At 26.8% G+C, this 15,057-nt stretch overlaps 2 protein-coding genes across 2 annotated transcripts; one reads left to right on the top strand and one right to left on the bottom strand.

The window, feature by feature from the left end:
* Positions 1-7,441: 7,441 nt before the first annotated feature.
* Positions 7,442-10,068, bottom strand: LOC126838390 (ras-related protein Rab-35). Its single transcript, XM_050572772.1, has 5 exons — positions 9,437-10,068; positions 9,144-9,318; positions 8,941-9,065; positions 8,732-8,856; positions 7,442-8,177 (listed from the first exon to the last, which is right to left on the bottom strand). Exons 1-5 carry the CDS (start codon positions 9,486-9,488, stop codon positions 8,046-8,048), a joined length of 609 nt encoding a protein of 202 aa, XP_050428729.1. The 5' UTR covers positions 9,489-10,068; the 3' UTR covers positions 7,442-8,045.
* On the top strand, positions 9,949-13,615 carry LOC126838389 (palmitoyl-protein thioesterase 1). The gene is made up of 6 exons (XM_050572770.1): positions 9,949-10,367; positions 11,177-11,289; positions 12,178-12,305; positions 12,381-12,539; positions 12,688-12,964; positions 13,186-13,615. The coding sequence occupies exons 1-6, from the start codon at positions 10,208-10,210 to the stop codon at positions 13,309-13,311; spliced, it is 963 nt and encodes a 320-aa protein (XP_050428727.1). The 5' UTR covers positions 9,949-10,207; the 3' UTR covers positions 13,312-13,615.
* Positions 13,616-15,057: the final 1,442 nt, after the last annotated feature.

Below are 15,057 nucleotides of genomic sequence, written 5' to 3'. Positions count from 1 at the left end.
CGTTAATTATACATCCTTATACTCTTTATATCAAATAATAACCACAATCTAAGTGGTTTTTTTTTTTTTTTAATGTTTTTAAAAAAAACTGTAAAAGACGCAAATTATGGAGAACATAACAGAGGACAAACTACAAAGAGACATTGCGTTTTATAATAATATATAAGGATGGAAGTCGTAAGTGTCCTAATAAAATATATTATTCAAAATATTCAAGTTGCAGTTTTCCTTAAAAACATTTTAATCATTTAATTGTAATATTTTTGAAACTTACAATATCACCAAAATACATTTAGTATTTCTGAAAAAATATAATTGTATAAGTAATATTAGTATTGGACTGTAATTGCTATGGAAAAAAATAAATTGACAATTATTCCAAACGGTTAAATCTAAAATGTGTATTATTATAATTTATACAATTTTTGTCTTCTACGGACTACGCTCATTTCTTTAACAACAGTATTTTGTAAATAACGTTTGAGAAATAATTCTGGTAATAATAGAATGTAATTTAACCTGTGCAACTTTCAAATGTTGGATTTTAACTTTTCACAATGATCAAACTATAACTGAAATATAAGTACAATAATTTAAGAGGTCATATTCCTATGAATTGTTTTAGGCCAGATATTATAAAAACACTAAAATATTAGACAGCAACTTGATATGTTTACTAGCCACCTTAGATACTAGCTTGTTACGGCTTGTTAATATACCATTTCATTATCTCCATTCTATAACTACTCTAATTTTATTCGGTACTTCAACGAGACATGAAAATGTTCTTTCGTGGTTGCAGACTCGACTGAAAAATGCTTTTTTTTTATCAATATTTCTTACTTATGGAACATCACAAACTACAGTACTTGGCTCTCACTTCTACAAAAGACAGGGACCCATACGCTGTACGCTATAATTTATTATGGACATTTTAAGTTGCTTTTTTTAATTTAATATTTGATTGCATTTTGACTACATGCAATATATGTATACATACACATAGGCGCAATTTCAATCAAAAATTCGATGGTGCTTAAGCTCTGCATTTTCCAGGTATTCAAATTAAAATTTTAATTAATAAGGCTAATGGTTGTTGAATATAAATTTAACATTTAACACTTAGTTTACTATCTAGCAAATTTTACGCCTTATAATCCCGTTTCCTTTAGTTGATTTTTATGGCAAAATGTGTGCTTTATGCTTCAAATGAAATGTTATCCAAATAATCAATTATTCGAGTAACTTTCAATTAATGCAATAATTGCGGTTAAAAAAAAAACATTTTATTAAAAAACACAATTTTGTAAAATATTATACAGTTCGACTTTGTCTAAAAAGTAGTTTATAATCAAATAAGAAATTTCCAAAAATTCAGATTCTTAGCTCAACTCTAAGTGCTTTTTGCATTATTTTTTACTTGCATATGGATAACAAGGGATATTTTAATTTTTCATTTAAAAAAAAATCTACTTAAAAACTAATTAAAATTAAAAAAAAGAAATATTAACTACCAAAAAAAGAGTCCTAATTACTGAACTATTAGTTACACATCACGGTTTAACCTTTAAGTTAAAATTTTGTAAAAAAATTGCCTATTCTTTACTCCTTAAAAATGGGCGGTGTGGCGTCCTCTTAATAAAAAATTACTAAAATTTCAAAATGTAGTAAACAATCAATAAGTATAATAAACGAAAAAAATGGATGAAAAAATATAAAAATATATCCATGTTAATAGCATGACAACTTTTTTTTTTAACATTGTAGTACAAATAATAAGTAAGAAATATGCAAACAACAATGTTATTTGTAAATAATGAAGTGAACAAAAAATTAAATAGTGAACAAAGTCTAATACGACAAAAAATATGATAAAATATGTAAAAAAAAATCAACCAAAAACGAAGGTAAATAATAAACTTTGTGAATTAATCATCAAAAATGTATTTATATGGGAACCCGTATTAGAAAAAAAAACAATATTTTATGAAAATCAAAAAATGATCACTACAATTTTTTTGATTTAGTTAACAAAGTATAAGTGACAAAGGAAATAAAAAAATGCAATTCTATCTAAAACTTGAGAAAAACGTCCAAACGAATAGGAAACGTCCTACGGTGGCTATTCCTTGAAGAATCGAAGAAAGCTCTTCCAATGTAAGACCATATTTTTTTATTTTATTTCAGAAAGGATCCAAAGGATGTCACACGAATTATCCAGTTTCTTTCAAATCCGTTATAATCAATTATCAAACTGTGTATAGTGTATATAATTTTTTAAATAACCAAAACGCTAATTTCATAATAAACTTTTACTATTTGGTTAATTTCTAAATGCCATGTTTTTCGTTATTTACACCTATTATTATTGACTGAACACCGCAGATTTATTTAATCGTTTAGGAGAGCGGTTTTTTTTTATTGAAGAGAATAATACAATGGAAACATAATTGCGATGAAAGTAATTAGGAAAAGAGGAAAGAACAACGGAAAAAGTTAAGAATTTAACATTATTACAGTCACTGTGGCACGTTGACCGAGCTCATTGACAAATCTAATACAAAAATCAGTGCAAACTAATAACAAAAAACAAATGACTGGATGATTAAATCACTTTAAAAAAAATAAACCAAACAATCCGAACAACTGGTACAGCTATAGGTATAATATGTCTAAAGGGTCATACTCTCTCTACTACTTACATGCAAGACTTACGGATAGTAAGTACCTACAATAATATCCTTTTACACGACACATGCATTAACCTAGGAACATTATTATGTACGCATAATGAATATTGCATCAACTAGGACGGTAGAGTACCTATAATTTGTTTTTAAATGGGTTCAGACAATTTCGTTTAACCACTCGTGTACTCAAAAGTTATACCACAGTGTAGACTATATTGTAATATACAACATCATGAAACACATGTATCCGCACGGCTCAATATATTTATACTTTAAACATTAAATAAGCACTTCTATATCATTATCCCCTCTCCCCTATGCTATATTTTACCACAGAGATTAGATAAAACCTAATCTGTGATTTTTACCAAAACCAATTCCATAGACTTTCGCCGTGGTCGTCCTCAATAAGACATTAATTATATATTATAGTATTATTACCGTTATCTATACCTACTACGACTAGATATCATGGTATATATTGGCTAACTTACAACGTACCTCGGACAAAATGAAAAAAAAAAAAAAAATCACATACAAGAATATTGGTCAAACATAATGGTTACAATTATCAACTTTATAATCTAGTGTGTAATTAAGGTTAAAAATAAAATTGCTTAACCTCAAAACGATTTAACCGTTGGCAAAAACTGGGGTGGATACAAAGGGAGGGGGGGGGCTGAAGCCTCTCCCTTATGTACTTAAATTGTATGCATTAAAAGTGTATGTTTTTTTTAAAAATTATATTATAATATATTAGAATTTTTTTACCATGTAAAACGTTAACTCCATGCCTATTGCTTACATGTATTTAAATGTTTTTTCTAGCCTCTTTTCATCATTCCTAGATGCCTCCTCTAAGGCAAAACTTAAAAGCTTCAAAAACCAAAATTGTACAGGGGCCCAGAATTTTTTCAATTGCTGTATTAACAACAATTTTTGATCTTTAATAAAAAAAAAAAAGATCCTGGTGTTGTTATATGGGGGTAACGCCTATGCATTATATCTATGACGTCATGAAATTTGAATAAAAAATGTCCATTGAGGATTAAATACAAAGATAATAAATAATTTTACAATATTGTATTGTTAAATAAATCATCCAACTGAGAAATTTAATATTAAAAAAAAAAAACAATCGATTTGGTAAAATCGTTTACCGATTATTAATACTATTATTTATTAAGCGATTCCATACAATTATTAGAGTATTATAGACACTAATCACTATGCCAACATAGCTCGGTACTGAAAAGACATAAAAATACTTTGACATTGAACAATGTCTGTTAATAAGTATAAGCTAATTTGTGACATGCGTCGACTTACATATGATTTATGGTAAGAAAATGCATTCTTGTAAGACCGCCGACTAATTGGAAAATCGGTAAAGGTAATAATGTAGGTAGATATACAAATTTTAGCTTCGGATTACTTGCGTTAATAATTTTATTAATAAGGTCAAACATAGTAAACACTATATGTTCTCGCAGGAATTCCACTGGTGCTGCTGGCCGGCAAGAGCAATAACACATTAATAAAAATATGTTATGCCTCTATATTCCAACCTGAGACAGTATAAGTAAGTGGGCCACAACACAATTCAACCGACTAATTATTATTGTAAATACCGATTCGCTTTTTAACAGTGTTTACCGTTGACGTCACAATGTTTTACACTTGTACAGGTACATCTCGCCATGTTTAACCCTTAAGTGTTTACTTACCGCCATCATAATAGTAATTACACTAATTTATTATTCGTCCATTTCGTTAACTTATTGACTTGTAGCCATAAATAGCCTGTATGTGTATACATAATACATGATATACAGGGTGATCCACTATCGAAATCTCGTAAGGTCTTTAAGAAGTACATAATTTTATTTTTCTCAGTGTATCCCCCCTCAGATTTTTTTGAAAATTATACTGCATGTCTGTAACGATGAAAGAAATATTTTCAAATTTTTTTTTGGATTATTTTGGCCATAATGAAAAAAATGTATTAAAAATCAGTTTCTCGTGTAAAATAAGCTCAGCTTTCTGAAAAAATATTGATTTATTTTTTCGAGTTACAGGAAATCATAAAACTGAGTTTATAATCTAAAAAGTTGGTTTTTTTCGTGTCGCCCAAAATTAGAGAATTTTGCTAATATTTTTTCCAGTGAGCTGAGATAATTTTTTTATTGAATTCTCCATAAAAACAAAAAAACAGTAAAAAAAAAAAAGGAAACTATCCTATTTTTACACATATTTACCTTAACTTTTTTGATTACTGTGGTCGTTTTTTCGACTTTTCTACCTTCGAAAATTGACCTATTTTTTTCATGTAAAATTGATCTTAGTTTTTCACAAACTTTTCGAACTTAAATGGTAACGTATACATTATATGTATATTTTCTCAAATGTTTAAACAAAGAATAATTTACTAAATATTTTGACTGGTCGACAACCAGTTTTGGATAATTATTTTTTTAAGTTATGAACAAAAGGAAGGACGGAGTGTCTTATTATTTTAATATGCTCGCATTACTCAACCACACTTTCCCCTCCCGTCCTAAATTTTAAACTCTTATAACTCAAAAAGTAATCACTCAAAACTGGTTTTCGGTAAGTCTGTAAACAATTAATATCACATTGTATAAAAACACTACTAAAAAATCAAATACTAATTAAACCATATGAAGTATTGAATGAATCGCTTTAGAAATTCACCTTGTACACAAATATATATATATTTGTATAATATGTTATAACACAGGTAGGTAGTTAGAAACATGAGAGCAAAGAAAATGAACGTCAAATCACAGACAATATGTATACAATATAGTCTGTGGTCAAACTATCAAGAAAACAAGTCTGAGAAACACAACACTCGACACTAGTTTACCTTTGATTTTAGAATACACAGGGTGTATTACAAATAATGATTGAATAAATAATTATATTCCTATATATATATAATAATATTTTTTACATGTACTACATTATTCAAATTAAATTACAATAAAAAGCAGAATAGATATAATTTGTTAAGTTACGCGTCTATTCACTATCGTATGCATATTTTATACATTTGATATCAGTTATAAAACTTATCAAATATTATAATATTAAATTGGATAACTATAAAAAAAATTGGTTAATTGCATTTAAATGCTAAATGTTAAGGTAGACAATTTTTCATAATAATGGTTGACAAATAAAATGAAATAGCAAATATCGTCAATCCAAAGATTATAATTTTAGTCAATAATTAATGTCTATTTCAAAAGGAAATTAATAAAACATGAAAATGCGTCAATAGCTTATTTAAAAAACCCCAAACCATGATTGATTATATATACATAATATATAATTTGTTTTATTTCTGTAAATATATGTAATTACTTTAAAATAGTTGTTCTTTTCAGTAATAATTTAAAACAACAAACATAACCGAATAATTATACTGAATATAGATGTGTCAAATTCTCATGACCTATATACATTTTATATCCATAAAAATAATTTCAAGAACAATTTTAAGCAAATTTTAAATAAAACTTTGTTATTTTTTCACTTTTAATAAATCAAATAAATATTATATCATATTTTTGCAACAAATTAAAATGCAGCAAAAAACTTGGATTATCGTAATGAAGAACTCGAAGGCAAGAAATGTATTGAAATACTTTAATTGTTAGTAAAAATATTTCCCAAATGAGAATATTTTTATAATGACAATTTTAATTTTAATCATAATATATTATTAGCTATTAATAACTATGAGCTATTATAATATACAAAAACATGCCATCTAATAAACTAAATAATAAAAATGTCATATTTACATACCTATTTACATTCAACAACAAAATAATGGAAGACAATAATATGCACATACAAATTTTATTTGGTTTTATTTTACAGAAATTTTAGTTGTATAAACTTTTATTTCCTTTTAAAAAAACAACATTGTTAACCCAATTATTACATAATTTTACTATTATACATATTGGTTTGTATATTACAAAAAAATTACAGATTTGTAACACATAAATTTAATATTTTCATAGTAGTATAGTAGAAATACAAGTTACAATAAATTGGAATCTTTATTTGTAATTTTAAGATCTCGTATAATCGCTTTGCATATTTATTATTATTAATTTAATATAATTTTATAGATTAATAAATTACATTTTTATAACTTGTATACACATATACAATTTTGGAATGTTTGAATTTAAAATTGAATGTTCTAAAATAAAAAAAAAATAAAAAAAATCAAATCAGGAGCTCAAAACAATTTTGTTACTGGAGGTATGGCATTGTAAGACTAATTTCTGATAAAATACTTAAAACAAAAAATATAATCCTAACCACAAAATACCATAAGTAAAAATAGGGCTGATATACAAGCTAACAAGTTCAACAAGTTTCGATATTGATAAACAAGAGAAACATTAATTACTAATTAATAACATTTATTTTAAACCCAAAGGTTAATTGATAATTTTTTATGTTAGATACCTAAAAAAGTTTAATAGTTATGTAATATTATTATTTAAAAAATTGGTATGTATATATAAGTTTACACACATTAATTAGGAGTCTAATTACATAGATAACAAATATTTAATCGTAATAAAAGTAAAGTAATAAAATTGTAATTTTAACTTAGAATTGCTTTGAAATTAATGTTTTTTTAAAATAACATTAAGGCTTTTAATATTTTTCTTAACTTTATTTGTATACTCAAGTATGCCTTTTTGTATACATTAAATCGTTTTTTTTTTTTTTTGCTATATTTGTCTACAAAAGCTTAATTATAAAGATTTTTTTAATATATTAATTTATTTCTCATAAAAGATGAACCTGATATATTTAAATAATTTTTATACATATTTAAACTATAAAGCAATATACCTGAAAATATTATAAAATTATCACATACCAGCATTTATTTTACTTGTATAAGGCAAGATGTAAATATATTTCATTTATAATGTTGACATAATAATTCAGCACCAAATTGTTGGAAAAAAAAAAATTATAACTAACAGAGTATGTATGATTATAATGATCATATAGTATTTTTAAATATTGTAACTAATTAAAAAAAATGAGATAAATTCAGTTAAAATTTAAAATAGTATGTATTTTTTATGTGAAATAAAAAAATTGAGCTGGTGTATTCACATATTATAAATATATATATAAAGTGTATGTGGTAACATAAAAAAAAAAAAAAAATTATAATAATAAAATAAAATAATAATAGTAGTTTGTAAAGTTATAATTAATTAATAACTGTTATAATTAATTATAGCATAAAACTTGGAAAAAAACTTACAGAGGCAGAAACAAATTTTAACAACATTTTCTTTTTGCTCCTTTAGAATGTCCTTTTCGAAGGTACACTACATCATCGCTTTGATGAACTTGTCTTTCCTTGGTTTCTTTTTTATTCCGCAATACTTGTTTAGTGATCGACATAAACATCTGTACAATAAAAATTATAAAAACTATTATAACTATCTTATATTTAAAATTGTTTTAAATATGATAAGGTAAGGAAAAAAGTATTAATAGGTTTAATATTTCAAAGAGAGTAATTTATAATAATCAAGTTCATACAAATAAAAGCCAGGACAGTGGGGTTAGGGAATAGTGGAAACGGAACATATTGGGGCAGGGGTGGTTACAGGTCTATATGAATTATTACAACTGAACGTGATAAAATAATTTTCAAAAAATAAAAGCTTTAATCAGAATCTTTAATGGTAGAAATATAAATATCGATAAGAGCATTGTACCTAAAGACAGTAATGTGATTAAAAATGTTTTTTAGTATTAGGGCAGTTACGAATAGGATGTTCCATATATCGTGATTAACAAACTTAAACACACTTAGAATAAATACACTTTAGTCAATTTATTAGAAATGACAAAAAAAAAATACTACAGTATGTAGTGTTAAGTAATAATCAGGATTTATCAGGGATCAGATAATTAAATTACGTAATTAATTTATAAATTAAATATATCTCTGTTACCTGTTCAACATTTATATTATCTTTGGCGCTAGTTTCATATAATTGGATGCCCATTTGATCGGCAAATCTCTTAGCATCTTCCGTGAGCACTACTTTTCGATCTGGAGCATCGTTTTTGTTTCCCACTGTTAAAATAGTAAAAATAAAACCAAGTTAGCTACTATAATTAACATTGATCATTATTCGCAAATATTTACTACATTAACTACCTAGTATCCTATTAACGACCTCACAATTTTGGTCAATTTCATGTAGCCACCGTTTAACGTTTGCAAATGAATCTCCATTGGTTACATCATACACAACTATGACGCCGTGTGTTCCTCTATAATATCTATAATTGATAAAAAAAAAAAAAAAATACATATAACTAAAAATATCATTACAAAATGTAAATATTCATGAATATTACGTGGATGTGATAGTTCTAAATCTTTCTTGACCGGCCGTATCCCATATTTGTAGTTTAACTTTTTCTCCGTCAACCACGACCGTTCGGATTTTGAAGTCGACGCCTATTGTCGTTATATAACTACCCGAAAATGTATTGTCAGCAAAGCGGACTAGCAGTGAACTTTTACCGACACCTGTAAATTTAAGTACGCGGTGTGTATAATTTTTGTCAGGTGATAAATTTTTTTTTTTAATTACGACACCTATGATTCAAGGGTAATACAAGGTTTCAAACGTTCTGTGTGTTCTTACCACTATCTCCAATTATCAACAACTTGAACAGATGGTCATACTCTTTAGCCATTACGTTTTTGGACAGTTATATTGGAAAACAAAGGCGTTACTTTAATGATTTCGCGTTCAAATCTACGGGATAAAGCATCTGGTATTGTAGGTATTATCTGACAGTGCAAACCCGTCAGAATAGCCACCGAGAGTGTAGAGTCCAAGTGTTATTGATGTGTTGTGTACAAAACCGGTACCTGTAGTTGAATTGTGAATTGTCACGCGCAATATAGGAACAATTTTTTTATTAAAATAAAAATAAAAAAACGGCGGTCAGCACAAAACTAACGAAATTATCACGGTGGAAAAATTAAATTTTTCTCATCACAATCACAACATGAATCATCTATACGAAAAACGGAAGACAAAAACCGTTCTCTGATAATGGCGATGAATACACACCATGGTCAAAATAATACGGTCTGGTAACCATCAAATTATCATTTGTTATCAAGTAATAATTCCGGTTTTCTTTGCCCTTCGAATATTTGTAACATTGGATATCGGCCGCTGCACTCTGCAATCAAATTATTCAAATACCTACCTATTGTACACTAATAATAATATTTTGTGATATTTTGTTCTGTTTTTTCAACATCTGATAATACTACCGCGCATTGCGCGCAAACTTCATTTAAATTATTATTGTAATCCAATAACGAAACACTGAATTTTATGACACATCACATGTAGTGATTATATAAATTGTTGCACCGAACGTCTCAGTAATAATAATATATGTTATTATTATTATCATCATCTGATAATAATATAGTTACAATGATTCGAATCGCCAACGTCTGTTTGGCTATATTAATTTTTAATACGATTTTACTTGTAACTCACACTAACCAGGTTGAAACCGTACCCACACCTGTTGTTTTATGGCACGGAATGGGTAAGATATAATATTATCATCTCGTGTAAATATTAATAATTATAGAAAAAAAACACACATTAAAATCTAAATCGTTTTGTTTGGGATTACTAATTATAATAGTTTTTTTTTAAATAATGCCGAATTTCCCATTTAGGCTATTGGGTACCCGCCAATTTTTTACCATTATTGGGTACTGCCTGAGTTTTGTATAGACAGTATTAAAAAAAAAATGGTTTTAGTAAATTTCTACCATGTCAATTAATTTACCGGTTAATTTGTATAAGTTTCATGGTATTATTTATAATTTAAATCATTTTGTCTATCAGTGAAAGCCATTTTAGTTAATGTAATATACATTTTTTGTTCCATCGCACAGGCTGAACCACTGATCCGATAAGTAATCTGAAATCGGATTTGAATTTGTCTTGAAGTGTACTTTTGAGATCGGTCGGAGTACTTTTTTGATATCTTATTCCTACTATGTATAAAACACGTTTGAACATTATATAAAATTCCAAATTTGGAAATCAAATTTAAAAAGGGTTAAAATTAAAAATTGAAAAAATACTCCGACCGATCTCAAGTAGAATCTACTTGTCTTATCGCTTCAATACAATGATCGGACCGATAGAAGTTAAATGGGTAGTTTTTGACTGAAAAATTGGCCAGTACCCTATAGTCTTAAGGTTTCTTTGAGTAAGTTTCCCAAAGGTTTTGCATTTTTTTTAAATTCTTCTAAAACGATTTCAACATAAGAAACGATTAGGAATAGTTTTGACTTGAAAAATGAACATTTTTCTTATTAAAATTATAATTCTATATTTTAGGTGATACTTGCTGTAATCCAATAAGTCTTGGAAGAATCAAAAAAGTATTAGAGAAAAATTTGGGACCAAATTCTTATGTGAAATCGTTACGAATTGGGAATTCTATTGAACAGGTTTTTGTAGTTTTATTTTATTTAAAAAAAAAAAAAAACTATAGGAAAATTCTAGAAACCGAGGCAAAAATTCAAGATTATAATTTATTAAGTATACAAGAAAATATTATATTTATTATACAGAGAGGATCTACTACATATCTCTTAAAGTTAAATTAGGTAATATGACATTTTTTCCCCCCATATTGATTATATATAATCTGATTTGAATTTTTTTACAAACTTATGTTTTTAACCCCCTTCCTTTTCAATAAAATTATTCTTAATTTTAAAAGTCTAATAAAATATGAGTATCGTTACTGTTTAAGTTTCAAAAGTTGATTTAAAAATAAATAATTTAGAAGGGGGTTAAAGGTTTGTGAACAATTGAGATCACATTGTATAAAAACAACATAGGAAAAAACAGAATTCAATAACTGATTTAACTCTGAGATGTTGAATGGATCACTTAAAAAAAAAATCACCCCGTATACGATATTGAATATCTATAGATATTAGGTATAGGGTAGTTTTTAAAAAAATGAATTAAAAAGGTATCACATTTATATTATCATATCTTTATTAAGTTGCCATTGATTTTTTTTTCATGTTTTACATATATTTACAACTACAATTTGAAATTTCTTTGTACATTAACCGCTATATGATCATGTACTGACTGTTTACATTACAAGCCAAGATGTTGTGTTTTTCTGATGTTATTCAGAAATTGCTCATATTGTTTATGGCGGTTAATGTATTAAAGAGCTACTCTTATTTTACCAGAGTTATACATTTTGGTACATACCACATTTTAGAATAGTGTCGTGTCGATTGCAATTCAATTACTAGCTCTTATTTTTATGATTTTTAATACTTACAAGTTATAACCAATTTTTAATTTTATAGGACGCTATAAATGGTTTTTTTAAAAATGCTAATCTTCAAGTTAAAGAAGCGTGTAAACAAATAGCTGCCGATTCAAGACTGAAAAATGGTTACAATGCTGTTGGATTTTCTCAAGGATCTCAATTTTTGTAAATTTAAAATCATCTTAAAGATTTAAAAACTCATTACTTATTCACATATATTTTATTTTTTTTGTATTTTAGAAGAGCAGTTGCACAAAGGTGTCCCAAACCTCCAATGTTAAATTTGATATCGTTAGGTGGTCAACATCAAGGAGTTTTTGGTTGGCCTAGATGCCTTTATCCTAATATAAAATGGTGTGAATATGTTAGACAACTTTTAGATAAAGAAGCATACGTAAGGTGAGAATATAAACTAAGCAGTTTTATATTTATCTTAATAATAAATAAGGACAACGATAAGATACAGTGTGCAGCATACTAATACTGTTTAATTATATTATGAAATAATATTAAAGCTTTAAAGTAAAATAAGTTTTATTTTTCTTAGTTGGGTTCAAGATTCATTTGTCCAAGCAGAATACTGGCATGATCCAATCAAAGAAAATGATTATGTTGAGGGCAGCTATTTTTTAGCAGATATTAACAATGAACGAACAAACAACACAAGTTACCGTGATAATTTATTAAAATTAAAAAATTTTGTATTAGTAATGTTTACCAATGACACCATAGTAATCCCTAAAGAAACTGAATGGTTTGCATTCTATACACCGGGCCAGGATATACAAATTACACCTCTTGAAGAATCAGTCATATACCTCACAGTAAGTATTCTATATTTTATGGAATCGTCGAAGATTGCACGGACCATTAGATTATTTCTCGAGTTTTCAGAATTATCTATGTTGTCTATATTTCTTAAAAACACTGACGTATCTGTGTAAATCTTCAGCCAACTGTAATGTGTCTGAAATAACAGTTGTTTTTTTTTCTTCAGAAAATTCCAGAAATAAATTGTATTAATAATTTTTATTTTTATTTTAAGGATCGTATTGGCCTTAGGGCGTTACAAGAATCGGGAAGATTACATTTTTTGTCAGTTCCTGGTAATCACCTGCAATTCACTGAAGATTGGTTTTTGAGTGAAATTGTCGATAAATATCTTAAGTAATATTTTATTAGACAAAATAATTAACATTTAAAAAAAAGGTTATATTGTGCTTATATATTTGTTTTTAAATGAATTGTGTTTTTTATCATGTCTAAAATAATGTGTTTTTAATTTTTCAATACATTTCATTATTTTTACAATATAACAATTTATAATGAATTTTATGAATTCTCAATCTTAAATAACATTAAAATAGTAGACAAAAAGAAGTCTTAATTTTGACGTTAACATGCACTCCGAAGTTACTCGTTTAAAATATTGGTTTTTGCACCTTTTTCATAAAGTAAAGAGTACCCAATAACTTCATCGTCAAACGAATTGGTATGTCATTTAAAATATTTAAAATGCAATTTCTTTGAAAAATAAAAATTATTTTGTGTTAATTGTTAAATCTATTTTTAAAAAATGTTGAGTTACATTACATAACTCTGTACTCTACCCTTTCTTCCGTTCTAAATGCTTAACTTTAAAACTAATTACTCAAAACTAGTCATCAACCAGTCAACATTTTCGGCAAATTATCTTTGATTAAAAAATGCATTTAAATATAATAAATATGTTACCATTTAAGTTTAGAAAGATGACAAAGTTCTAGAACATATAGGTCCTAAATATGATAAAAATTTGGTGTAGGGTCTTAAAAGAATCACCCGGCAAATGTGTATATTATTAACTGGAAGTTGGAACACATAAGTTCTTAACCTGGTAAATTTTTTCTTGGAAATTATTTATAACTTAGAGTAGATATATAAGGAAGGAATTCGGATATCCTTGCGAGGGAACTTGGATGAAAGATATTGACTACCTGGTTAACCTAAACGGTTTTTTTTTTTTATTAAATTGAGGTCAATAAAATAAAGTAATTAATCATAGGATTTATTAATTTTTTCGAAAAATAAACCTGCATGTTCCAATTGATGATGAGTCAAACGAATTGGTATGTCATTTAAAATATTTAAAATGCAAATGTTTTAGAAATTTTTTTTTTTGTTGATGATTAAATGTAGTTTTAAAAAATGTTGAGTTACATTAATTTATTGAAAAAAAGTTGGGAAAACATTACAAATAATGACAAAAAATAAAATTTCATTAGTTTTTTCGACCAGTTGACAAAATAATGTTAAAATCTACCGAATATTAGAATTAAGTTATTAAGTAACTTTTTTAAAAATATTATAAGAAATTAATCATTTGTCGAAATACTGTAAAATTTATTCAGGAAGTAGATTTGGAAAAAATTAAAAGTTAGGTAAATTATTAAATAAATATTTTTGGTTTTTTGTTTGTGCCGTTGTCTGTCATTTTCGTCTATGGCCCCGTATTATAATCCTGTGAGCTTATAATCGTATTATTTATATAATATGTATAAAAATACAAGTATTTGTCTGTTTGTTAGCACTACCAAAAACATTACACACAAAATCATGCATATTTTACAAGTTGTACCCGGATAGGAAACAAAAATAAATCGCTGATGATAATATTTAAAAGTTAATTCATAATAGTGAACGTACTATTCGCATGGTGTATAGTGTGCAATGAAACCGGTTTAAAAGATACATTGCCTGTTCTCTCTGCACAGCACTTTGTATTGCACTAACTCTATAGATATACTTAAATGCTTCTCCAGAGAAAGCCCTCTAAATTAAAATTAGTGAAAACAATGCTTCAAAGTACCACGTGTGAAGACAAGCTTGAAGCGCTTATGATATTGTCTTGTCAATGTGATATTCCAGTCGATCCAGA

The sequence above is a fragment of the Adelges cooleyi genome, unplaced genomic scaffold, assembly GCF_023614345.1.
Source record: "Adelges cooleyi isolate 19-005CV unplaced genomic scaffold, UGA_ACOO_1.1 ACOO_flye_CR_arks_rails_tigmint_CR_PRNA_30, whole genome shotgun sequence".
Classification (NCBI taxonomy): Eukaryota; Metazoa; Arthropoda; class Insecta; order Hemiptera; family Adelgidae; genus Adelges; species Adelges cooleyi.
The sequence above is the reverse complement of the archived record's forward strand: the minus strand, read 5'-3'. Positions and strand labels throughout refer to the sequence as shown.

Coding starts and splice junctions, on each gene's coding strand:
- LOC126838390 (XM_050572772.1), bottom strand. CDS start 9,488: ATGGCTAAAGAGTATGACCATCTGTTCAAGTTGTTGATAATTGGAGAT. Junction 8,857..8,940: donor GGTCGTTAATAGGATACTAG/GTAGTTAATGTA, acceptor CTATTTTAACAG/TGGGAAACAAAAACGATGCT. Junction 8,178..8,731: donor ATAATATAAATGTTGAACAG/GTAACAGAGATA, acceptor TTTATTGTACAG/ATGTTTATGTCGATCACTAA.
- LOC126838389 (XM_050572770.1), top strand. CDS start 10,208: ATGTTATTATTATTATCATCATCTGATAATAATATAGTTACAATGATT. Junction 11,290..12,177: donor TTGGGAATTCTATTGAACAG/GTTTTTGTAGTT, acceptor TTAATTTTATAG/GACGCTATAAATGGTTTTTT. Junction 12,306..12,380: donor TCTCAAGGATCTCAATTTTT/GTAAATTTAAAA, acceptor TTTGTATTTTAG/AAGAGCAGTTGCACAAAGGT.